At 45.5% G+C, this 27,840-nt stretch overlaps 1 protein-coding gene across 5 annotated transcripts in view; it reads right to left on the reverse strand.

Moving 5' to 3' along the window:
• The window catches only part of Rdl (Resistant to dieldrin), a 252,567-nt gene that overhangs the window by 127,229 nt on the left and 97,498 nt on the right, over window positions 1–27,840 (reverse strand). For all 5 annotated transcript variants that reach the window (XM_075878459.1, XM_075878453.1, XM_075878445.1 and 2 more), the window contains exon 4: window positions 9,559–9,785. In XM_075878459.1, coding sequence (XP_075734574.1) covers window positions 9,559–9,785 — 227 coding nt within the window. The remainder of the gene's footprint in view (window positions 1–9,558; window positions 9,786–27,840) is intronic.

Genomic DNA, 27,840 nt, shown 5'->3' on the forward strand with positions numbered 1-27,840 from the left:
AGGCTCACCATCATCCCAGCGCAGGTTACCACGCCCAGAGACTGTACACGTAGTCCGCCTAAAACCATACTTTACGCGGTGATGCGAATTTTCTTCTTCAGCCAGTGAACTCTTCATGTGAACAGTGAATGCCGTTTATTTCCGATTGCCGGGCCCAGGACGCATTTTCTCTCGTGCACTAATTTGTTTAATGTTTCTTTATGTTGCCTACTTCGACCCACTGCTATGCACACTTATGTTTGAGCATCGGGTCGATGCTCTCTTGGGAGGAGGAGTAATGCCACCTGGTGTTCTGTGCCAGTGAACAGTGGGTCAGTTCTGTGCCGGTGAACGAGGAAGACGAAGACGAGCAACCCGTGCCAGCGGAGACGTCCTTTTTTTTTCTCTGAGATTTAGACAGTCGCGTCCCTTTGTACGTTCCTTCGAGCTCTTAGGGCGTGACAATATGTAATAAATGCGCGTTGCAATAACAAAAATAAATAAAAAAAACAAGCCAATATTTTTCTTGCCCTGCCAAAAAAAAGTGTAGACACTCTGCAAGCTTATAACTTGATTAAAAAAAACTGTGTTTCTGCACACTGGAGACTCGGTGTCTCAATTTCGAAAATAGCCACTTTTAATGTCGTACAGTCGAGTCATGGCTTGAGAAGCACTTGTTCGTGGTATATTGCAGATGATGCCAATACATTTTTGTACCATACTTTAATTTTTTCGGAGATTTCTGCTGACACGAACATGGATCACTGGTGTTCCGGCAGCTTTGAAGTTTCGGTGGCAAATAATGTCACAGCCTGGAATGCAGTTTTTTCTTTTTTTATTTATTGTACGTTTTTCTCACAAAAAGCAAAATTAGCGATTGTTTTTTACAATATCTTACACGCTGTCACAAAGTGAATCTGGACTGCTGACATTGAATGAGATTTATTATAAGCAGTTGTAAATGCACTGATCGCATTAGAGGACAGGTGAAATGAACAACGGCACGACAGGTTCCATACGAGAAATCACAGGTACTTTGCGCAGACAATAGCCACAATGTTGATGCTACTGAACACACCACTTCATGTTGTTTTGTTGCTTATTTCATTAGGCAAAGTTGCAAGCTGAGCAAAATTCTGATAAGACTTGTCCCTTTTTTTGACTTCTTGGTATGTCTGTCAGCTGCCGCTGTTTAAGCAGTCTGCGTCACTTGACTTAGCATAACGCTAAGCTGGCTTAGCCACTAATTCGTCTTGTCATTACTTGAAAATGATAGTAATTAGTCTCAAAACACTATATCTAAATTGCCACGATAGTTTATTACTTCACAAGTATAATTTCCTACCTTTCTTTAGTTTAACGATTCGAGGTTGGTGTACTGTGGAAGGGTTTGCTCTCAAGTTATATGCGAAAGGGTAGTTTCTGGCAGTTATCGGGGGCTTTTAGCTAGTATGTTTACATTACGCTACCGTGTTATCAAATATAGTTCGAAAAATTTGCTTGCACGGGCATTTATAGAATGTGGACTTTTACGGAACGTAAACTGCTCCCAGTATAGGTTTTGTGTTTACGGCCTTATGTCACTTTCGTTCGTGGCTACGCGTGATATCCGCTTTGAGGAGGCAATACACACTGAGTCAAAATAAGCCGAAGTGCGAGTGTGAATGACGATCACCTTTTTTCAATCGGCTTACCGAAGTCAGGGTGACCCAGATCACCGCCACCGTAAACATAAAAAGCCTGAAGACCCACCCAGGTTGGATAGGTGGCACCATCTAGCGGGGCCAAGATGAACCTGGCAAGTACAGAATTATTATTCAAGAAACAATGTGCATTGTACGTCTTGTGTTAATTACTTGTGGTGGAATAACTACGAATGAGCTGTCTTTTTTAATAATATTTCTCCTCATAAACACTAGGCAATAACAAACATGTCCAGGTCTGTGATTGAACAAAGTTTCACAATATGCTGACAGTATCGTTCAGTAACCCGATATTTTTCCATATCTTACAATATATCGGGATATATAGAACGGTAAAAACCTCTCTCATTACTTTGCCGCAGCCGTTATTGGATATTATCTAGGTCAAGTATAGTTCAAATATAGTTCAAATATAGTTATCATCACTATTTAGGACCTTGGGCGAACGTAAGGGTATACGTTTATGTATTTAGACCTAGAACTTTTCAAAAACAGTCGCCCCAATAACACGAAAAACGCATGCCGGTATTTCGGTAACACGGTAACTTTAAAACAAAAGCATACAAGCTAAAAGTACCTATCAAAAATATTGTCCCCAGTGTTCGTCGTTCGAGCTTGAGGAGCCCTAGGAGTGAAGATAATAGCCACGTTCTTATTGTTTATTGTTTTTATTCTGTCATTTTTTTTAGGTGAGGTATTCATTGCGTTGTATCTCCCTTATTCCGCAATCCTTTTTTATATACTCCAAACGCAAATAGCAGTGTGCATCAGTTTATGCCGTGTATTGAGCTTAGGTGTCCACAAGGATGATTTCTACGTGTTCTCCCCATGTGTTCTGATGACGATGATGATAAGTAAGACGACGAAGAAGAAGAATAGAGCTGACAGCATGGCTCTTGAGACGAGTGTTTTTTACACATCTAATAATGATAACGGAAGAAGGGTGGAGTTAAGACGTTTTAAAAAAATAAATGCAGCTTGACAAAATCAATTTTCGGAAGTGCGTGGTATTCGCTGAGAGTTGTTTTTGTTTCGGCCGCCCAAGTAGATAATAACAGTGGTGCTGCTCAACATAGCACGCCTGACCGAACCTCTGATATTTCATGACCGGATCTGAGTGCTGAATCAAGACCTTCGTGCTAAATGTCATCCTTTCTCAAAGGAGAGAAACTCAGTAATTTCAATGATTACCCTGAAAAAAAAAGGAGGGAGGGGGGGTTCATTGCAATAAGTACGAGCGTGGTTGCAAAAAAAAAACGAAGAAAGTAACGAACAGACGTGTCAACGTTTGCGGGATTGAGGCAATGCGGGCTCTACATGAAATCCCCTGAAGAAGGTTGCCCGCAGGAAATCCTTGCACGGACTAACTACGCAGTGGCGTCCAGACAAAAAGGCTGGTACTTTTCTTGCCCATAGAAACGAGAAGGATATAAAAAGAGACAGAAAGAAAAGAAGAAAAGAGAAACGTTTCTGAAATTGCGCTTTGATGGAGAGGAAATAGAAAATAAAAACCATCAATTCGATCTTGGCATCGACCGGCTGCGAAATGCGGATGACGAAACTTCTTCGAGAGACTTTCGCAGCTGACATATTGTTTCTCTCGCGTTATGTACCTTCGAAAAAAGTGAAAGATTGAGGAGGAGAGAGAAAGTAAAAAAAAGAAAGCAAGGACGCACACACCCGCATTTTTGTTGAACTGGTGCACAAGCGTTTTTCGCAGCGCTGCCAAGAAAAGAAAGATCTCATCTTGTTTCGCCTTGTAACAAGATTCTTCGCTTCCGACCACTCGCCTGGTTTCAAACGCGCACATGACCGGTGTGGCGCCGTGCAGAACAAAGAATGCTGATGGGAGGGAACTCTGCAGAGCCCGGCCTAAATATTAAATGATTCTCCGCCCATAGTAGCCTGACGGTGCACTTTACAAATGTTCTTTTTTTACCCCCCCCCCTCTCTCAAAGCTCCGTAACGATAAGTATAACAGTAAAATACACCACTGTGTGAAAACCAGTGAGCCAGTTTTCAAAGGCTCCGCGAAAGAGAACAAAGCCCACATACACTATCGGACGGAGCCAAGTGCTTTTGTTCAGCTTTCTTCATCTGCAAGCACCGAAAAAGAGAAAAAAAAGTTGAGCGATGCGTGTATGCCTACTAAGAAAGACTGGAACGTACTCTGCAGGTACACAAGGCAATATTTCATCGATGTAACTATCGTTTGTTTTCTTGGCTGAAGCTATGATCTTGCAGGCGTGGTGTGACCCACTCAGGGGCCATGCCTGCTTTTGCTACCACGCCGAATATTTTCGGTGCGTGATGTTGTAGTGATTCGAAGTAACTGTGAGGGTGCCGTCGGGAAAGGGGACATGAAGTAGTAGAACAGGGAGAAAACATGAAGAAGAAAATATTTGTTGCTGTAAAAAAAATTGAAAAACAACGACGAAAAGTACATACCTATTTGATACCTGACAATATGAAAGCTTTTGTTCCGGCAGCGTTACGGCCTTGGTAACGTAATAGGGCTTTCAAATAGTCTAAATAACACAAAGGAAGACGCAGAGTGCTTTTATTAGGCGTGTTTTAAAACGCTTTAATTTCATAGGAAGAACTTGTACGTGCTCTCTTTAAATTGCAATGGACGCTACTAGTGCACAAGTGGGAGTTCTATATTTTTTATGCTCCAGTGCACATATTTTATCAGAAATTGTACGTTTCGCTTCACAATTGGACAAACTGGCCGTTGGCGTGTTATAGGTGAATATTTCTCGACGATCGATACACACGTTAAAAAAGAGTAATGAAAAACAAGCCAATCAATTTTACTGCGTGGCCAGCGAATTTAAAATTACAGCCCAATTTTACGTCCTGACATCAAGTTTGTGGACAGAGATAATGTAAAACTACAGTAATTACTTCGTTTTCTCTAAACTTGTTTCACTGCTAAATCTGACATCGCACACAGTTGTCTTGTTCTCAAAAGTGACAAGGATTACTAGGACAAGCCTTTCAGTTGAGTTCCCGTTAAAGCCAACCAGAAATGAAAAAAAAACGAGCACGAGCAAATGCAAAAAAAAAACGCAATAAAAATGATCAAAGCTGAAAAGGAAAATGAAGGTTTTTTCCCAAAGAAATGAAAGTGCGTATGCATTTCGGCTTCCCGCCAACAGATGGCGCAACAGAGTTTTGTTTGCAGGCGAGCTGGTGATGGCGCTGTTTCCCGGGGTGCCTCCGCGTGACGCAACGTTTTCAGAGATGCTGATGTAGTGCGATGCGTGACGGGTAGCATGCGGCTTTGTAACAGAGCGGCTGTGTAACGGACTGAAACTGAATACGCCACAAACGTGGTCGCTTTTTATATTGCTGGATGTAGTGCCCTCCTAGAGGAGTCGAACTTGTACCTATACATATGAGGTTTCCACTTAAGAAGATTGGGAGTGAAAACGCACACAAGAAAAAAGCCAAGATAACGTGAACGCCGTCTAACCCGGCTACTCTTTCTTTTATGTTTTTGCACGTCCAATAACCAACCTTCCCTAATCCCCCAGTGTAGGGTAGCCAACCGGATGTCTTTCTGGTTAACCTCTCTGCCTTCTTTCTCCCTTTTGTTGCTTCGTTCCATCCTGCACGTCCAATCTTGCCTACCAACCACTCGAGCTCTTTTATTTTAAGGTTACCGAATCACATCGATATTGACTATTTCTCTTCGCGTGATCACAGAGCAAAAAATGATGTGAAATGTGCTTGGTTTGAAGAACCTTTTTTTACATCCTGCCAGGATCCTTCCAATGGCGAAATAAAATTTATGCTTGCTCCTTTAGACCTAATGTAGCGATTAAAGCAGGGAACAGGCATATTTCGGCTAGGGTGCGTGCCAGCTAGAATGAATGGAAGCAACAGCGTCTGGCGTGTCGTTCTTGCATGCGTGCCGACACGCTCGGCTCACCAACAGCTCTTGGCGTAAGCCAACCCGCAGTCCCCGTGCTAGCACAGCTGAGAGTTAAATGGTGCTAAGATTGCCTCACATAGTTCTACACGCGAGTGCGGCAGTAAAATAATCTGGTCTGTGAGACGGAAGAAAGCAACGAGAGAGATTAAGTAAAGGCAGGGATGTCAACCAATATGGAAAAAAAAAACTTGTGTTTAACTCTGAGAAAGCAATCACGCACGGCAGTATAAATAGAACATTCCAAATAAAAATCTTCACCAAGAATCGTGAGAAAGAACACACTCATTGCTGCTATTCACAAAAGCTCTTAGTGGTAATAAGAATGAAGAGATTGTACTTCTTAGCGAGTGCAGTAAAGTCAAGTGGTTTGGCTATGAAAACGAGGTTGAACGTAAGCTTGATCTTTTCAGCTATAACTCTGAATGCAGGCGTTTGTATTCAGCTATTTCTGTAGTTAGTCAATCTTAACAGGTTCATAGGACTACCGAAGGAAGCTTTTTTAATGACTTAACGAAAATATTTAGTTTCATCTGCAAAAAACAATATAGAAAAACGATTGAATAAATAAGGAAAGTGTGATAAACCAGGCAGGGCTTGCAGGATTTGGTGCAAAAAAAGTTTATTAAATCAATGAGATTAAAAAAAAGCGCTTAATGTTCGGAAAACTATATTACGACAAATACTTTCCTAAGTATTTGATGCAACGCTGCCACAAATAAAAAAAAATGTCGTCATGCAACCGAATGCATTATTCACTTGACGTACGAGCATGTGAGCTCGTAAAGAAAGTCACGTGCTTTGTGGCACAAAAAGGGAGAAAAATTGTGTTCCGCACTTTCTGTCATGGCCACTAGCGGCGCTCAATAACACTCTTGCGCTTGAATACGCACGTATACACCATAAAGTAGATGGGTAGACGACCGCCTCCATAGCTGAGTTGGTAGTGATTCGGACGCATTATTTGATGGCCACAGATTCTGTCCTTGCCCACGGAAAGTTATCTATTTATCCACTCTGGTTTGTTGACATTAACATTACAATTATTACATAATAACATCCGCTATATATTCCCCGTTTTCTTGTCTATCACCTCTAATCAATATTTTGTTTAACAAAAAAAATGAACTCGACAGCAGACTTGAATTGTCACCCCGCGACCAAAAAATAGAAACCACAGTACAACACACGCAAGGTATAACAGACAAATCAGCGAGTAAAAAATAAATAAATAGAAAACTGTGCATGAACCACGCAGTTTCATGAAACAGATCATACGTGCATTCCGGTACTTGCCTGACTAAAAAATAGCCAATAACAAAACTTTATTCTGCAATCGACAGCTTTTTACTCAACGTTGACAGGGCTGCTGAAGCTCATCATGCTGAATTCAATGTCGGCTTGGGTTTTGGTCAAAAACAAAGTGCCATAAAATTAAAACTTGAAAGCAGGGATGCGACCTTCCTTTTTTTATCTTTAGCTTCAAGACAGAAACACACGTTAGCGTCAATGGTATCTCCTAGTTATAGTTAGTTCGCCTCTTGTAGTTCGCGAAAATATTCAGGTATTTCAAAATTGTGTGTCAGTTTTTAATGATAGCCGTCACTGAGTTATATCTTACAAGCAGCAAATTTGGAGAGTACAGAGCGTTTTTTTTGTATATGTTTCGCACTGAGAACCGGCAGTGTTCGTAGTACTGAAGCGTCGCTTGCTACTAGTTTAATGGGGATAGCGATGTTCCGAAAAGTGAGCATGCAGTTTGAGGGTCGGGGCTAATGGTCTTGTGATGCTTTTGAAAGCGCCTGTTAACCAGCAAACCTGCAGTGGTATGATTAGCGAAAAACAGCGACATTGTCGCTTTTCGCGTTTTTTTCGCTTCTTACCTCCCTTCTGTCAATCCATTCAGAAATGCAGTCAGCGAGACATTAAAAATCCTGAACAATACGTATACTTGTTATTCACCATATCAGTGCGTCCTTCCAGGGGTTCATCATAAGAGAATTCACCAATAAATATGCCCCTAACTACGTACATGTGTATTAGAATTGAAATTTTACTGATTTTCTCCTGTCTCTGATAAGTTTGTAACTACTTTAAGTTGACAGCTTACGGTTAGCCGAGACGCTCCTATTGTGAGTTTAACGTGCGCTGCTGTACTTAATGCAGTACTTGTAAAGAATGAAAAACCACATAATAGCTGTTGCGTGGTATGACAAACTGCTGAATGTAGTAACCTCTCTGTGGTATCGTAGTTTATTCGGAAACATGTTATAGCCATCGAGACTTTTCGCTCTTTTCGCTACAACTACATCAACTGCTTGATAAAATTGGACCGTATACCATTATCGCTTGGAAGCTAGTAAATAGTTTACCAGAACACAATTATTTATTTCTATTTGTGAATTAAACACACAATTTCTAATAGTTTATGATAGCATAAGACTATTGAAAGAAAAATAGCGAACTGAGTTATTCAAATCGACCGTGAAACAGGACAGCTAGTGTCCGCAATTGTGATACTATCAATTTTTGTAAAAACGTCTATATGTTAAACAGATATCAGATGTAAATCTGAAGCAAAAATATGGAAAATTTCTTGCTGTGGCCATGCTTGCTATTGTGAACAGTCTAAAACAACCAGGAAGGTTTACAAATATTCCCGCGACATGTGCGCCGAGTGGTGATTACGCGTATTAAAATTTTTGTGAATGAAGCCAGGTCATATGAAAGTAAAAAAAAAGTACGTTGGGCAATACCATTGCTCTGGAAGACGCGCAAAATTTCGACCAAAGAGTCAGCCTTGCTTTAAAAGTTATTTTCATTCTTATTTTAAAGATATCTAGATGTGCGAAAAAAATGACATATTTGTTTACAATGATTTGTTTCAAACATTCAAGAACCTTATCACGTGCACCTTGATGAAACAAAGGTGCCGACATTGTGAATAATGAATATAACATTGCTTTATAAACGGTGAATACTAATATCTCATGTTCGAAATCCATTCGAATTATTTTCGAAGCAATTGGCTTGAGGCACTTCCTGTGTTAGACTGTGAATAAAAATTAAAAGTCAGAGCACTAAAAATAGGGAGTCTCCTCAAGCTATTCTTTTGTCCCATAATGATAATTTAAAAAAAGACGATTAGGACGTCTTTTTTGCACAACAAAAGCATTATCTTACAGTGCTTCAAGAGTTTCACCAAGCAGCCGGATGCGCTCTTCGAACCTCGAGGAAGCAACGAGCAAGTCTTATAGTTTTTCAGTAGTTGCGTTTAAGAAGAGGCGGGTACCTATTTCGCACAGTAGCTTGGACGTGTTGGTAAAACACTGGGACGACCACACATTAGAAGACAGGAACAAAGAAAGGACACACACACACACACACACACACACACACACACACACACACATACACACACACACACACACACACACACGCACACACACACACACACACACACACACACACACACACACACACACACACACACACACACACACACACACACACACACACACACACACACACACACACACACACACACACACACACACACACACATACACACACACACACAGCACTGCCCTTTCTTTTTCCTGACTTGCAACATATCTATCATGGCAAGGATACAGGATGAACTGACTACATATGCCGCTGACATGCGTCACAGCCAGCAAAAATGAGAGAATCGTCTTTACTCAACGCTGAATATCGTACAAGTGAACACTGTGCTGTGCGTGTGTCGACTTTCTTAGTCTACGTCTTCGACTGCCCTGTGGTCCCCCTAACTGATGCCTGTATGTGGCTCCGTAACTTCTTTTTTTTACGTAATAGTTGTTTTAGGGAATATGTTGAAAAGTGCAAAACTACAGAAATTTGAGCGAAGAACGGGGAAGACTTTATCACAGAGCCTAAAGTAGAATTCGTGGAACTTACCGAATACTGCGGAAAACCTCTCCTCCGGAACCGATTCGGAGGAAAGTGTTGGGCGTGGTGGCCGCATGAAAGTAGGCGCTCTTCTCGTTGGCGAAGAAGGTGTCGGGTACCCAGATCTTCTCGGCCACTTCAGCGCCCACCGTCATGCTCTCGAGGTCTGGGCTTTTCTGGAACGAGAGTCGCTCGTCCCGCCACGATTGCCGGAAATAGAAGTCCGAAGTAAAGTCCTGTGAAGAACGAGAGCATGAAGAATTTTATTGTACTAGCTCCAATTCCACCGGTGCCTATAATTGAAAAAAAGCAGCACGTGCTTTAATGAAGTATAATATTGTCACGATGAGTCACAAGTACTGGGAGATATATTGAACAACCGGGTAGCTAGCTCTAGCACGATGCGTCAGTCGTGGCTGGCTCTCGAGCCGAGAAGAGACACGCAATTCTTCTTCCTTTCCTCCAGATGGTAGAGCCGCTCTTGCAGTCGACCCACTACGTGTGGGTGGCATTATCCCCCCTTTCGAAAAGAAAAAAAAAGTCCCAAAAGGGGGAAAGAAAAGTACATAGCACCACCACGATGTTACGACATAGGCACGTGGAAAAAAAGAAATTGGAAATTCGGATAAAGTAAAAATAGAAATGAACGAGCGTGCCAATATAGGAAAAATCAGTGAACGAAGAAGCAAGTTCACAAAAATAAATAAATAACACAAAGAACGCTGTGCGGCAAAAAAAAAGTTATGAACAACGCGCAATAAATGGGTTCATGCGCAACACATGAACGACATCCGACCTCGGTCGTGTCCTACTCCGTGCCTGCGATGTTGAGTCCGGAACCACTTCATAGTTCACGTCACTGACGCGACGTAACACTTTATAAGGGCCAAAGTACCGGCTCAGTAACTTTTCACTAAGGCCACGGCGGCGGACGGGCGTCCACACCCAAACTTGGTCTCCGGGGTTGTAAAATACTTCACTGTGGCGGATGTTATAGCGCCGTGCGTCTGCCTGCTGTTGCTGGCCGATGTGTAGTCGCGCGAGCTGCCGGGCTTCCTCAGCACGCTCTGTGAATTCATCGGCGTCAGTTGTCAACTCGTCTTCGTCTTGACACGGTAGCATCGAGTCCAGCATGGTCTGCACTTCGCGGCCGTAGAGAAGCCGAAATGGCGTGAATCGCGTGGTCTCTTGCACGGCGGTATTATACGCGAAGGTCACGTAAGGTAAGATCCGGTCCCATGTTTTGTGCTGTACGTCGATGTACATTGAGATCATGTCTGCAATGGTCTTATTCAGTCGCTCGGTAAGTCCGTTGGTTTGCGGGTGGTACGCAGTTGTCTTTCGGTGTCTGGTGTTGCTCAGTTTGAAAACCTCGTCCATAAGCTGCGCCGTGAATGCCGTCCCTCTGTCCGTTATTATAGTGGAAGGAGCACCGTGTCGTAACACGATGTGGCGCATGAAAAATTGTGCTACCTCAGAAGCCGTGGCTCGTGGGATCGCCTGCGTCTCAGCGTAGCGTGTCAGATAGTCGGTCGCGACGATCACCCATTTGTTGCTGTCCACAGATAGGGGGAATGGCCCGAGAATGTCCATGCCGACTTGGTCGAACGGCGTGCAGGGTGCTTCAATCGGCTGAAGCAAACCAGCTGGCTTAACAGATGGTTGCTTTCGACGCTGACATTCCCGACAGCTCTTGACGTACTTCTTGACGCTTGCCGAAAGTCCTGGCCAATAATACCTCTCACTCACTCTGGCAAGTGTCCGTGAGTAGCCCAGATGACCGGATGTGGGTTCGTCATGGCAAGCGAAAAGGACGTCGTCTCGCATGTCTCGAGGAACTACCAGGAGGTAGGTACGGTTGTTCGAACGAGCGTTCTTCTTGTACAGCACACCCTCTCGAAGGCAGAATGACGGCAACGAGCGGGATAAATGACGTGGTATGATTGTGTCCTGGCCCTCTAAATGATCGATGATCGGACGAATCTCTGCGTCATCCCGCTGCAGTTTACTCAAGTCTGATGAGCTAATGGCGCCCAGGAAGCCTTCGTCTTCCTCTGCTTCCTGACTGACGACATGAAGGGGTGCGCGTGACAGTGTGTCAGCGTCTTCATGCTTACGGCCGGACTTATGGACGATGGTGACGTCAAATTCCTGCAGCCGCAAGCTCCACCGTGCTAGCCGTCCTGAAGGGTCGCGCAGGCTTGCCAACCAGCAGAGGGCATGGTGGTCCGTCACTACCTTGAAGGGACGACCATAAAGGTACGGGCGAAACTTGGTGATTGCCCACACGACTGCGAGGCACTCTTTCTCCGTAGTGGAATAATTCGCCTCGGCACGGGATAGAGAGCGGCTTGCGTAGGCTATCACCCTTTCGATGTCGTCTTGACGCTGAACGAGCACTGCACCAAGCCCAACGTTACTAGCGTCAGTATGGACCTCCGTGTCAGCATCATCGTCGAAATGAGCGAGAACGGGTGCTGATTGCATGCGCTGTCGCAGTTCATCAAAAGCTGCTTGTTGCTCGTTTTCCCAGACAAACGGCGTGTCGTCCCTTGTGAGACGAGTCAGAGGTTCTGCTATCTGTGAAAAGCCATGAATGAACCGGCGATAGTAGGCGCACAAACCAAGGAAGCGCTGGACGGCTTTCTTATCGACAGGAGCTGGTAATTCGGCAACAGCGGCAAGCTTGTCTGGATCGGGCCGGACTCCTTCAGCGCTAACTACATGTCCAAGAAATTTCAGTTCTTCATAGCCGAAGTGGCACTTCTGTGGCTTTAGAGTGAGGTCCGCCGATCGGATAGCCTCCAGCACGCTGCGCAGGCGCTGTAGGTGCTGCTCGAACGTGGCAGAGAAGACCACCACATCATCAAGGTAGACAAGACAAGTCTGCCACTTGAGCCCTGTGAGGACAGTGTCCATCATTCGCTGGAAAGTTGCCGGCGCTGAACACAAGCCGAAAGGGAGTACTCGAAATTGGTATAGGCCGTCTGGAGTCACGAAGGCTGTCTTTTCGCGGTCTCGCTGATCTACCTCGATTTGCCAGTACCCGCTTTTGAGGTCGAGAGAAGTGAAATAATGGGCACGACGAAGTCTATCCAGCGAATCGTCGATACGCGGTAGCGGGTACACATCCTTTTTGGTCACGTTGTTGAGCTTTCGGTAATCGACGCAGAAGCGTAGCGATCCGTCTTTCTTTTTAACAAGCACGACTGGAGATGACCACGGGCTGTTGGATGGTTCGATAACGCCATCGTCAAGCATCTCGCGAACTTGCGTACGTATCGCTTCACGTTCTTTAGCCGACACGCGGTAGGGGTGCTGGTGTATTGGGCGTGCGTCCTCGTACGTGATGATCCTGTGCTGAGTGATGGACGTCTGGCGGATCTTTGAGCAACTTGCGAAGCAAGACCTGTACTCGAACAAGAGCGCTCGCAGCGCAGTCTGGTTATCGGTGGACAGATCAGGATTGATGTCAATGTTGCTCATTGATGTGTCTGCGTTATCCACTATTTCTGACGTGGGACAGTTGGTTACGTTTGCTACTTCGTGGGCAAACGCTATCGAAGTGCCACGGAAAAGGTGTCGATGCTCGTTGCTAAAGTTGGTAACGAGCAATTCAGATCGGCCGTCGCGAACGTGAATTACACTTCTCGCTACACATATGCCTTGCTGCAGGAGGTGTTCTAAATTTGTCTCGGCCACCACATCGCCATCGCTCAAACCACAGCATCTTACGTCGACTAGAACACTGGCTCGGGGAGGAAGCGTCACGCTCTGTTCAGAAATACGGAGTACATCGACACGCATTCCGTCATCCTGCACGTTGATTGCTCGCTGGGCTGAGAACGTGACTCGGCGCTCTTGCAGATCAATGATAGCTTCATTTTCCTGTAGAAAATCAACTCCCAGAATGACGTCACGGGAGCATTCACGTAGAACAAGGCAGCTTGCTACGAATGTGTACCCTTGAATCTGTACTCTAATTGTGCAGGCACCCAGTGGAGTTACGACATGGCCACCAGCTGTCCGAATCTGCGAGTTATGCCACGGCGTGATTACTTTCTTCAGCTGCGTTGACAGTTTCCCGCTCAGTATGGAATAGTCTGCGCCGGTGTCCACTAACGCATTAACTACACAACCATCAATTGTTACTGCTATGTCGAGTGAAAGCCGGCTATCCTTTGCAGCAGCAGGTGATGTCGGACCAGTTTCTGTACGGTTCTGCGTCAATAGGAGGTCTTCAGCGCTTCGACGTTCAGCGACCCCGCCCCCAGAGGTCGCTTCGGCTAGTTTTCCCGGCGGGGGCTGGGAGATCGTGCGGTAGAATACCGCTGGGGCATTGATGAAAATCGCCTCGGTGATGGCGAGCGCGACTGGCGCCCGGCAGACGGTGGTTCATGCTGCTGGGAGAGGTAGTTTTGGATGTCGCGTGGTCTCTGACCGTAACGGGGGGGCGGCGAGTACGCAGAGAAGCCGCGAAGCCCAAGACGGCGATAAGGACACTGGCGGTACAAGTGATCAGCTTCTCCGCAATGAAAGCATAGAGGCCGGTGATCGGGTGTGCGCCAGACATCAGACTTCCGAGGATACGAGTGCCGATCGTCGATGTACTGGACCGGTTGTACCGAACGATGGGCAACAGAAGCACCACGGCCAAAGGGCAGGGGCGGTGGCGTGTACGTGCCTTCGTAGTATGGCATGTGCTGCGCTGACTCGAGTGAAACTGCAGGGACAGGATGAACGAACAAGGGCGGCGATGCAGCAGGGCGTTTCAAGGTTCCGCGTAGGTTGTCTTACGGTGGTATTCAGCAGGAGCTGGCGCAGCTGTGTCAGGAGGCAAGGTGTCCCGGAGGGCCTGGTGCAGCTCATCTTTGATGACGGTTGCAATAGAGCTAACCGTAGGATTAGGTGTTACACCAGCCTTTTGCAACTCCTCACGTACGATATTACGGATGAGTTCACGTAAGGAGTCATTGCTGGTCCCAGCGGCGGCGAAAATGTCAGCAGAGGACATGCCTCTGACTTGCCTGTCGTATTGGTTTGATCGCTGCTGTAGCATTTTTTCCATTGTCACGGCTTCAGACAAGAACTCCGCGACCGTCTTCGGAGGGCTTCGCACGAGGCCGGCGAAAAGCTGGTCCTTGACACCACGCATCAAGTGACGCAACTTCTTGTCCTCCGTCATTCTTGAATCTGCCCGTCGGAAGAGACGCGTCATGTCTTCGACGTACGCGGTCACAGTTTCGTTTGGCGACTGGACGCGGGCATGAATAGCTCGTTCAGCTCTTTCTTGGCGGTCAGCACTGGCATATGTCTGCAGAAGTCTACGAGAGAATTCTGGCCACGTCGTCAGCTGCTCCTCTCGATTTTGATACCACGTGCGAGCCCCGTCTTCGAGATAGAAGTAGACACGACCCAGTTTCGCCGCGTTGTCCCACTGATTCAAGTTGGCTACGCGCTCGAAGTCCGCCAACCAGTCCTCAACGTCTTCGCTCTCCGTACCATGGAACGTCGTCGGTGCCCGTGGGCTTTCCAACGTATATCGGTTCGACGACGTGCTTCCCGTGCCGGTTGGCAAGGTTTGTACCGAAGTGCTGGTCATGTTTGTTGACGTGGTGGTAGCAGTATCGTTGACTTCCGGAGGCAATCCCCTGATTCGGCGGCTCGTCCGATGCACGGGAGTATTGACTGGCACTGGACTCGTATTACGGCTTCCTGGGGGGGTCTGCAGCATCCGTGAGACTACCCAGCACCTTCCACCAGTTTGTCACGATGAGTCACAAGTACTGGGAGATATATTGAACAACCGGGTAGCTAGCTCTAGCACGATGCGTCAGTCGTGGCTGGCTCTCGAGCCGAGAAGAGACACGCAATTCTTCTTCCTTTCCTCCAGATGGTAGAGCCGCTCTTGCAGTCGACCCACTACGTGTGGGTGGCAATATATATTTATCACAGCAATGTAAAGGAGATGTTGCAAGGTGTGAAATGGTGTAAAATGTAAATCGTGTGCAACAAAGCTATAATACAAAGCAAACGACCTCAGTATATCAACGTTGCAATTTTGAATACTTGGCAACGTTGCATCGCACGTGTATGTCTAAAATATAAGCCACTAACATGGCTCACCCGATTCTGCATAAAAATATTCCTAGTTTCACCCAAACGGTGAATCAATGAATGCGATAGCAACAAATTGAGATCCTATTAAGCAAAGCTAACAGGTAACTCTTTTAGCGTGCGACACGGCGTAACTTCACAGTATACTGCCTTAAAGAAACGCGGACGCTGCAGCTAGCGAGATGATCTATTTATGCTCTATCGCGTCAATGCAAACTGACTGGTGAGAAGCCAACACGCTCAAAGATGTACGGCGTGTACGCAAAAGTGGACGTATAGGGCGTTGCACAAAAGTATTCTAATCTTCTAGATGTATAGGTGGGTCATGGGAAGAAAGCAATAGAAAAAGACAGCCTCAGAAATGCTTAACTAAAACTTCACGTGAAGAAAACAATTTCTGCATTGCAAAATCTAACTTAACGAATGAGTCTATTAACTTGAAGAAAAAGGGCTCTTACTTGTGTCACACTTGCTGAAGTTTCCCAAACATGTAAACATGAACTGCAAGCATGTTGTCTCGGCGAAATTACACAAGGTTGTCCAATTTACTCTGGCCTCAATGAAAGTTCACACACACGTGCGCGTTGATGTGGTCTAAAACGGGAAGGTGGAACTCCCACGTAAACCCAACGTCCAAATATAAGAGCATTGCTCCACGAGACATGAATAAAAAAACAAGAACAAACTAAACCACTCCTATATAAAATGTACACATTCAATAAAAAAACATCACACAATTTTATTCAACGAGTGTTCAATTAAATTTAAGAATTTCCCCATCGTCCGCACTCTCGCAATCAAAGCGACGCTCTCGTCAAGCAGCTAAGCGACGGCGCCGCCTCCCAACGTCGCGACCGTCCCATTTATACTGCGGGACATCAAGGAGATAAACTGGGTACCCTTTGAAGAAGCGGTAGCTCGTACTTTCGGCGCGCCTTCGTCGTAAATAAGGCTTCGCCAGCCGTACTGATTCAGCGAGGAGCGCGATTTCGCTTTCCGATTCCGGCCCTCCGCAGGCGCTTTGGATCCGGAGGCCATGATTGGCGCACTTTACGACGATGAGCCCTGCGGGCGTCTCGGTTCGGCAATAAAGCGTCGCCGGCCCCGCAGAACAGGCGCGCAGTGCTCACTCGCGGAAGGCCGCCATTTCTCTGCCTGGCAGCGCTATAAGGGAATGGCTATATTTGCGGCAGCGAGTACGGATTCCTGTACGTCTATAGATAGCAAAGGTACGGCGACGTATTGCTCCGGTGTGTGCCATTACAATCTGCTCCGCAGATTTCTCGCTGCCGCTTCTTCTCTCTCTTTTTTTTTGCCCTCGAGCAAAGGTTCCTTACTTAACGTTATCGAGGATAATTTGTTTCCTCTTATTGCGGCTGAGCATACCTGGGTTCGCATACGTGCGCTCGTTTTTCTTTTTTTTTCTTTATACGTTTGTGGTCGTTGTGCACGGGTGCTCGCCACGTTTTTGCTGGAATATGATTGGTGGACGCAGGTTCGGTGGAGAGAGCTAAGCGAAGGTTCTGGCTACTACTCAGGTTCATTTCCACCCAACAATCCAGGACTCTTGAAGAAAAGTATTCGAGGGAAACAGATCTGCTTGAGGTATCTCCCGAGAAAGGAATGTGAGTTGTTAACCGCTAAGATGTTTTGGAAGGCGCACGAGTGGTTGAGCATGTGAACTTTATGAAACAACTGTGTAATTGTGCAGTGCATCATTTTGGTTTGATTTGTTTCAAGAGTGCTGGTAAATTTTGTGCTTTAATTTTGCTGTACGCTGAGGACAAATGCCGACGCTCTCTGTTCGGAATCACAATAGAGTTCCACATGGGGAAATCAGAATATTTAGTTACGAGCAAATAATCTTTAGGTAATCTGGACCTGTCCGAATATTCACAGTAGCAAATTACAGAATGAGAATGAAATGAAGCTTTGGGGAAAAGAAAGCGGAAGAAAGAGAGCAAGAAACGTGGTTGCTTTGTTAAGGTATAGATGAAATGATCCTCACGTAATTTCACCTTGTAGTAACGAGTAAGGTATAGGTCATTATCGCTAATGTTTTTTGGTTTTTATGTGACAGAAACACGATAACATTACAAAGCGTGCCATAGTGGATGACTCCCGAATAAAGACCTCTTGCACAAGATCTATCGAGAAATTCAGACGTCAAAGACTTGCGTTCTCTGTTCAAACTTTGCCAAGTTACACCACATGCTCTGGTGGTGCTCTGCGTTACGGTTTGACGACGAATTTACATCATCCAAGTGACATGCTGCACTGCGCAGTCCGGATTCGATGGCCCGACTATGGACAGTCCAACGGGCCCACGACGTGGTGGAGAGGCTGGACTTACGAGTCCGAATGTAGGAGCGTCCCTCTACGTGCTAGTTCATGCCCCAATGGATCTAAATAAAGTTTTCCACGTCATGTCTGTTATCACTTGACATGATACTATATATCTAAGCACACGAGCGCCCTTGCATTGGGCTTTCATCAAAACATGGTCGCCGTGGCCGGGAGTCCATGCCATGACCTCGGGCTTTGAGGCCAGCGCTTACCTGCTTAGCTACCTCAGCGGCCGACTTATCATTAATATCAATCGAAACTAACACCTTCAAACGTAGTTCCTATGTTTCGAATAGGTATTCTCATACTTTGTATCTGAAGCATGAAAACTTCACTGAGGGTCGCGAAGTACACTTTTCTGGGGCTGGGAGGGTCCCTACTAAATTGGGCTTCGTGGTTAGCGCAGTCCATTGCAAGGTGCTGTGCACGATCTTCATCTTTTCTTTGATCACTGAGAAGCGTATTAAGCACCTCTTCGTATGTGCCTCTTTGTCCTATCGTCTGAATCTTTCGCGCTTATTATTGGTCAGGTATGAACCCCAACTTACGTCGAACGCATGCGTTTTCAAGAACTGCAATCGTGTGGACGGGAAATCAAACCAGCGTCCCCGGGGTGAAGAGCACCACACAAGCACCAAGTCTCCACGACTTTAATGAATTTGTTACTGGTATGAACGTTCTTCTATAGTTTAGGCAAGGCTAATATTCAGAGAAAGAAAAAGACAGAGAGATACAAATGTGGGAGAAACAGAGAGGTTTACCAAAATTATAGTATTTAGTTTACTACTCTAAACTCAGGGGAAGTCTCTTTAGTCAAGACTGCGTCAAACGAATAGTCCCACGTGCGAGCGACGCTAATTACACCACCACCTTCAGTTATAGCTACAACAAAATATCTTTATTTTGTTATGTTTGACCGAGACGCGCGTGCGAGTTAATTTAGGTAAATTAGGACGGAGAGAGAAGCCTTCCGTCAAGGGGCCAGATTGAAGACCCTGATAACCTGAAATGCTACACACACTCTGGCTGCGCGCCAACGACTGTTCCCACGTTTAAAGGCTGTACGCGACCGAAGACAAATGCCATGCGGCAAGGCGTTGGTGCTTTGCCGAAACACATCTAGGTCTGTCGTCGGTCCGAATCAGTCACGCGATTGTGTGGTCGACGAATGTGGTGCTGTAAATCAAAGACGCCCGTTTTGCTTCAAGCAGTGCCCATTAGAGGCTGGCACTATACTCGTGGCTCCTAATGGGCTGAAAGTATATGGGAGCATGTGTACGGCTCGCACATAGATACGTCGCGTGGAAGTGGAACCCGTTTCGTCAAAGCGTTGCCATGCCAGTTGCTACGACGCCTCTATTTGCGGTCGGTCAAAAAAAAAAAAAAAGTGGTGACCGAAGTGGTGCTGACTGCAGAATACGTACCAGGGAGATTTGAGATACTGCTGACAGCACACTTTGCGTACTTCCTGTCTCAGGTATATACTCAATCTATATACATGTCTCAGGCATATACTCAAGGTGAAACTCGCAGGAGTCCCGAGCTGACAGCTAGAGATTGTCAGGCACGATGTAAAGTTTGGACAGAAAAAGAAAGAAAGGAGAGAGAAAGAAAGGAAGAAAGAAGCGTATGAAAGAATGAATGAATGAAAGAAAGAACGAAAGAACGAAAGAAAGAAAGAAAAAGGAAGGAACGAAAGCAGAATGAGACAAATAAACCGAGCTCGCGCATATTTGGCTAAGCATAATTTAATACAGGCTCAACAACTGTATCTCGCAGATGTACCCAAAATTACAGCCGAAAACATTGTTTGGCGTTTGGAACGGTGTCTCCGAGACTGAGGACCTGGGTGTATTTGAAATAATTTCTACAGAGCGTAAAGCTAACTGCAAGTCTGCCCGGCACGGTGAGCAATGTCAACTAATGCGAGCGTTGCTGTGAGATCGTTTCACGCGTGAGTTTAACAACTGCCATGTCCAATATAAACGCTTGTCAAGGCGCCGTGAATCATCCACGAGAGGCTACACGCGTATGAGTCCTCAAACTTGCCCCTGCGACAGACGTTCACACATTTGTTTTCATGCTGATAGAGACGATACGTTTATTTGTAAGTTTTAAATACTTTGACACATATTTACACTCGAGAAAGTATAAATCAATGAGAATAGTAACCATGCTAACAGATAAACTGAAATATTTCTTTGAAACTGACTACCATGCTTTCTTGGATAAAATTTGAAGCTAGAATGCTATACACAATTCCTCTCAAATTTTCAAAAAAGTTTTTTTCAAACGGCTGAAACAGCTCAGAAGCTCCACATAAACGTTGCCATGTTACGATTTGAGGCGGACTCAAAATCTGTGCCATTGTCATAATGCCACGGTTATTTCGAACTGACCTTACGCATAGTTCCTGAAATACTCATGCTGCAACGCACCAAAATACAACAATAAAATAACAAACACGCAAACACACTAGATGCATGCACCATAAAGAATAGTAATAATACCTCAGGTTTTAGGTGCCGAAACCACAATACGAGTATGAGAGACGGCGTATGGTAGAGGGCTTCGAAAATTTCGACCACCTCGTCTTCTTTAACATGCACTGAGATCAGGCTGCACATGGGCCTCTATCATTTCACCTTCATCGAGATGCGACCGCAGCAGCGGGGATCGAACCGTCGACCTTCGGTTAAGCAGCCCAACATCGTATAACTGCTACACCACCGCGACTGACGAGTCATGCGCCATACAAAAGCAACACTGCTGAGATGGCGAAGAAACAACATTGAATTAGGGCAAAATAAAAACATGACAGCGGAGAATTATGGCCACACGTAAGACCTGTTATTGCAATTCCTAGATTGTACAAAGAGATGAGAAGAAACGAATGCAGCTGGGACGCAGAGACAAAAGCAGCGAACCGGTTCGTGGACATGCGGGGCTGCCCGTGATTGAGGGCCCCAATACGCAGGCAAGCGGAACAATTGAAAAGACGCTAAATGTAGGCCGGTATGGCACGTGCCCCAGTGCGCGTCAAGCAGAGCTCCGAGACTCGTCACGTATGGCGTTCGAGTTCAGGAAAAAAAAAGAGAGAGAAACGATAAAGGGACAGCGAAACAAAATGACACAAGCCATAAGGAAACAAGGAAAATGGGGAAAAGCTCGTAGCGTACCGGGCGATGGCAGGGCACGGAAACGGTACAGCGGGGAGAGGAAGAAGGACAGTGCCGAGCCATTCTGCCCTTGACACGGATAGAAAACGGGGCGCAATTTCAGTCGCGGCGATGTAGCAGTCGCGTAGGTCGCAATCAATAAGGTGCGCTGGGCGCCCCGGATAGCGTGCTGGCTTGTGTGGCGCCACTACAGCTACCGCTGCTCACCGTACGCGGCCGGTGAACGACGCGACGAATGAGCGAGAACGTACGCTCGACAAAGAGAAAGAGAGAGAGAGAAAAAAAACTGCCGGTGCAAAAGGAACGTGAGCGCACGGACTGAAAAACGAAATGACGGACAACGACGTTTACGAATGAATGAATGAATGAATGAATGAATGAATGAATGAATGAATCGCTACAAAAGTGAGCAATGAAAGACTACGCATGAAGCTGAGATATATAGAAAGAATCGACTAAATGAATGCTGAACAAAATAACGAATGAGCAACTGCGTGGAGTGGTGGATGAACATTAGCGAGAGTTTCAAGGTGACACAGAAATTATAGAAAAATATTGTGGTTAAACTATCTTAGACTAACTTGATGACATTTTAAACCAGTTTCAATGTTTCGTGCCTGAGCCGAGAGCAGGCGCGACTTCCGCCGCTCAGAGTAACGATTATCGTCCCGGTCACCCTTCAGGATTGGCGGGATGAATACGCGGACCGTAAACCTACTCTTACAAAACTTTACGCATGAATTCAAGTCATTTGATTGCGTACGATCTGCCTTTGTGACATGCCGATATGCTGTGCCTAAGGGCAGTCTCTCGAGTAAAAGGGAAAATCAACTTAAAATGCGCAGAAATGAAAGAGTGTGTCTGGTATGCTTGCAAGCGAGGCGACATAACTTGCAGCCCCTTGTTTGTTTTGTTGTACCGACCTCGATAAATGTCAAGAGAACTTGACAGCGTTATTATAGGCCAGCCTTATGCCAGGATGCGTTTCTTGCACAAATTCACTGTTTTATGTTGTTGCACAGGAGTCGGGCACTCGTAAAACATTGCTATGAAAGGAGACTTGTTGAGTACCCGCATTTCGCAGAGTTCGTGGTGCTTTTAGAAGAATGTCATATCTCAGTCTCGAAACTAAAGTAATAACTACAAGCTGCGTCTTCTTTAGGCTAGGCTCTTACGGCAATCGACATTCAAATGATTCGCTTTGACAGAGCCCACAACGCAGTACACAGCAGAGGAAGAAAAAAAAACACTGACATCTGGTCATAAAATTGATGCTAGCAGCTGTATATTTCCTTCGAGAAAAGATTTCGTTTCGTTTCTTGCACGGTATTCCGGAGCAGCGAACACATACGATGAGAATGCGGCAACGGCTCGACTGCATCTTCCAAGTACTTTATTTGCAGTGCACGCATTTGCAGTGAAGTTTGGAAGTGTTATAAGACGCGCTTTTAGCGCAACTTTCATCAATTCTTGTCGGCAAAGCACAATAAGCTTGCGATTTGAACAAACCTAGCAAGAAGTGATGAGGAAGCGAGCGAGGCTAAACATCCAGGCGGTGATAAAATCGACGCGTCCATCTGGCTGTGACCACGGCTACGTGTAGACACATTGTGTAATAACAGCTGTGAGACCTTTCGTGACAAGAACCCGACGCGCAGCAAAGCCGCAGAAGGCGCTAACCCACAATTGAGAAGGATTTAGGCGGCAGCCTAGGAGAAGGCGTGTGTGTGTTACAGGGCCGCCTGTATTCCAAGCGAGACAGCGGCTCAGATTGCCGGCGATGCGGGCTCCTGTGTGACGCTGGGAGTTTTCACGCACTGCAAGCAGCTCGGATGCCGCTGATGACGTGACGAGCGGCGTCCGCCAGCACCTGCTCGTCCCTGAAGGGTAGTTTTCTTACGTGCATGATAGCCGAGTGGCACGCGATGCGAACTATGTAGACGTCCGGTAGGGCACCAGGCTGGTGGCCATGAAAATGACGATGGACTACCAGCTTACCCCTCTCGATCAAGTAGAGGTACAGACGGGCAGGATGAAAGCTCGTGCGGCTGCTTCCGTAAATGTACTCGTATAGAGGGCCTATATTTAGGGCGTCCCTGTCAACTCCAGCAAAGCAGCTCCTTTTATGACTGTCCAATAACTTCTTACTCATTTAAAACTAGTACAAGAAATAGTTTTGATGGTGATAGAGCACAATGACCAAACGATGCATAAACTTACATCGCGTAACCGTATATTGATCAAGGAGTTTCTTGTTTCTTACAAATAAATGTGTATAGGTGGCCCGTTCTGACATAAACTTCTGGATCTGAATGATTTGCATAGTGGAAGTTTTGCTGGATCACCATTGAGCCTGGCTTTGCAAGTGTTTTTCGGTAAAAAATGATATTACTAAACTTGATATCACTGTGGCGTATTGGTGATCACGTATTACATGTTATGGTAAAAATTGAAATCGCACAGCATAAAAAAATTGGCGCCCAGTAATACCCAATAAATTGCACAAATATATAACACTTTGCAGAAAACACTTGTAGCAATGTCATCAGGTTAAAAAAAACAACCATGTAAGTAAACTGGAATGTCCAGCACACTACAATTTCAAATAAGGAAAGCAAGACTGATGAATGTGAAATCTTTTGTTTCTGTATGCTGTTACATTTACCTGCAGTGTTGAAATACAATATCAATGAAGAATGATGATGATATGTGGGGTTTAATGTTCCAAAAGATATCAATAAAGAAGATTTATGATGATTGCGAGCCCTACCTTATTGATTGTTACATGAGCTACTATCATTTAGGTGATGATCTCTTGTATCTCAAAGCAGGTAAAATGAAAAATAAAATATGAGACAGCCTATCCAAGAGAACGTACGATTACACAGTTGACGGAGATGGCGCCCTTTCAATGAATTAAAATGAATTAATGACTAAATGATTGATTGATATGTGGGGCTTAACGTACAAACACCACCATATGATTATGAAAGACGCCGTAAGGAGGGCTCCGAAATTTTCGACCACGTGGGGTTCTTTAACGTGCACCCAAATCTGAGCACATGGGCCTACAACATTTCCTCCTCCATCGGAAACACAGCCGCCGCAGCCGGGATTCAATCCCGCGACCTGATGAATGACTAAATGAATTAATTAATAATGCTCATTCTACAAAAGCGCTTGAATTCGTTTTTTTCTCCTCCGTGATCGTATTACTCACGGTTTAGGCTACGCTGCACTCATACAGGTAAATGAAAAGAAATATGAGCGATACCTTAATTAAATAGGCCATTAATAACTCGCGATAACCTGATGCAAGCGCAACACCCAATAAAACGCATTGAGACTGTTTTACACTCCATGATTGCAATAAAATCAAGTGGCTCCGTCCACTATATCGTCTGTGTTCGCAACTGCTTCTAATGCTAGTTTTGTTTTTCATGCACTGCGAATGGTCAGCGATCATCAACCTGTGACTGACATGGCTAGCAACGGTGCTTGCCGCCGTTATTTGTCGCAGACACTGCACAATTCTCCAAACGTGATGGAAAAGACTGTACGTGATGACACAATTACGTTTTCGATAATGCTACATAAGTGCATGCTTTTTTGTCATTAAAATACACTTTCGAATCTACATTTTTATCTTAAAGTGCGCTACTGCGGCCGTCGCCTAAAAACAAACACGGTGGCTCAAATTGGACGGCTGGGCTGGCAAAGAACAGTTTTGGTGAATTGGGGAAAAGAAAAACCGCCAGGCCTGCGCGGAACGCGCAGCACAGTGACCGAGAAAGCTAGAAGAGGGGCCTTTCAGAGCTTTTATAAACATGCTTCGGGTAACTGCTACAAGCGAACTTACTTGGTGCCCACTACATCAAAAATAATTACAATTTTTGTGCAGTAGGCTGGCATTCACTGTGCTATCCTTCGTCTATCTTTGGAGAGGCTACACACTAACGAGAAATTTCGCGCAAGTTTTTGTGCAGTGGCTGACAATGAAGAAGAATTATTCCTGAAGGGGGCATGCGCCACACTTTATAGGTGAAAAAGAACAAGCCTTGTAATGAGTTGGAGTATTGGGCGACCCACTTGTCGCGCAATTCGCCTTGTGTGATGCCTGTTTGATCCTTTGCTGTTCTAAAACGCTTTTTTACTCATATTAACGCAATTCCTTTCCCGACATCAAGCCTGCCTAAGAGGAGCTTGCAACGAAGTTATAAGCGCCGGCGTGGCTCTGCGGTGGAATACTGGGCTGGCACGCAAGGTACCCGGGTTCGAACATCACTGTATCCTTGGTGTATTTTTTATGATTTTTTGGCTTATTTCGTGTGATAGTGGTTACTGACACCGGCGGTGACGACGGACAACTACGGCGCCGTACGCTACCCTTGTTCTGATTTCATAACAGCGTTCACTGTAAAACATATTGCTCCACCTCTGCCAACATGCATAGGTCGCCGACGTGTGTCGACTTCGGTGGAAACCCCCTTTTTTTTTCGCTGCGAGTGAATTCGAATCCTGAAAATTGGTGCATTTTGTGTCATGTGCAACGGCCTTTTATGAAATTGAAAGCTCATTTGCATATTTATTTGCATATTTATTGATGTGCCTGAAAATCCATCCCTCCGGGAATCTCATACGTGCTTACTTGCTTGAGTGACATAGAACTGCCTCGCTCTTAGATTTTTTTGTAAAGCGTGCTTTTGTTCAATAATAGTATTTTTACGGAAAAGCCAGCTTTACACTAAAATCGCGGTATCGTTTTTTTTAGACATAAAAGTGCTTTATGATGGAGTCCACAGCGGCTCCGCTGACGTACTTCCGTCACGGACATGGCATTATGATAAAATAAATCTCAATAGACTATGAACAAAAAACATCATAGAAAGGCTCCGTCGCGAAGCATTGAACCAGTGACCTCTCAATCAGCATCGCTCCGCGCTACCAACCAGGCCATGGAGCATAGGTTGTGAAAGTGTGCAATGGTAAGCCCATTGCACCATAAACCGTTTGGAGGTCCTCAGAGCTTGGTAACTTCAGCGCGTTTTCACAATCAGTAGGCAGATGGTGCGATGGTCTCGCGTGGGGCACGCCCTCGAGGTCATCACTCGAGGCTGTTTCATGAGTGCCACCTCTACGGAGAGTGTCTTTCCGTGCGCGCACGCTCTTATCAAACTCGGGATTCGGGAGAAAACGAAGGTCACTTCGCTCGCTGCCATGGCCACGTCTGCGAAAGTAGCATGCTGCTCACACTCGAAGAAGTAAGAACTGTGACAGTTGCTAGCGCTTGTCCTGTGAATACTTGCGCGTTCGTTGCGTGAGTCTTCATGTTTCAATAGCACGCTTTAAGTGTAAAGCTGTGACTGCTTCCAGTCCGCACACGTCTTGTGTAGGCTCATCTCGCGCGTTCTTTTCGCTTCAGGTTTGCGCTGCAAGATTAAGGCTGGTTGTAGTTCTTCACGTGACTTTGCCATTTTATGCTGTAGCATTCATTCCTTCGCCCTTGCGGTTAAACAAAGCACAAAAACGCCCAACTTCTTCTGTGAAGACACGTTTTACTTTCGTGTTTTACCGATTTCTATAAAGAAAAATCAGCTACATTCTTTTATACGCGTCTAATGTCCCACTTCGTCGCAATCTGCTTGCATTACTTTTATTCAAAGCTGGTAACTATTGCTGTGTACACAAGTGACACAGCGACGTCACAAGCGAACTCGGACAGCTATGACGAAAGGGGTTAAACATGCTTTGAAGCCTAGAATTATTTGCACGATCTACCCGCAAAAGAATGCATGAAATTCACGTGCGCATTCATTACGATAAAAATAACCAGCAATATGGCCTTAATGTCTCCGGGCATTGATTTGAATCTCACCAAGAAGGAACGCATTACATGAATTACAGGGCCGTCTCTTCATATTGCGCTTTCTTTCCTTCAGTCACAATTGAAAACTGAACATTTATTGGATGATATCTGTGTCTTCAAGTACACCTCCGCTTTGTTCATTATTATTATTTTTGCTTTGCCACGCATCTCGAATGCTCAGTGTCCCTTCTCGCGTTCAAACTATGCACCTCTCACCTATAAAAGATCAAGCATCTCTAAAAATAACTAATCAGCATATCAGATAAGGCACTACTACCACCAAGCTTGCGAGAAAGGAGATAATAATATATTTCAGTGGTTTTTGAGTCCATCCGTATTTGTCAGCAATGAGCGCGTGGATGAAGTTGCTCAATCGGCTCATGACCAAGACCTGCCAAGGCCCATAAAACTCTTGAGAACGGACGCTGCGCGGCGACTATAATCACTTGCTTGGCGTATAATGCTGCTCCAGTGGAATGCGCAGGGCTTCTCTAACCTGCTCCTGTATTCGATCGACCCGAACTTGCAGCATTGTTTGCCACCCGGGCTTTCACGACGTGACGATACTTTGTTGTGTCATGTGTGGTTACTCGTGGCATTTACGAATGAGTATTGGTGACTCATTAGAATGGCCAGCAGCGCGGCATGCAGCGTTCGTGCCTGCGAGGAGACGCTTGAGTATATTCTTTGCCATTGTCAATTTTACATATCTGAATGACGTACTCTGGAAGCCAAGGACTGTCACCTGGATTCACCATCACCTACAGAAAAGAAGATGCAGGG

The sequence above is a fragment of the Rhipicephalus microplus genome, chromosome 2 (assembly GCF_043290135.1).
Source record: "Rhipicephalus microplus isolate Deutch F79 chromosome 2, USDA_Rmic, whole genome shotgun sequence".
In the NCBI taxonomy this organism is placed as follows: domain Eukaryota; kingdom Metazoa; phylum Arthropoda; class Arachnida; order Ixodida; family Ixodidae; genus Rhipicephalus; species Rhipicephalus microplus.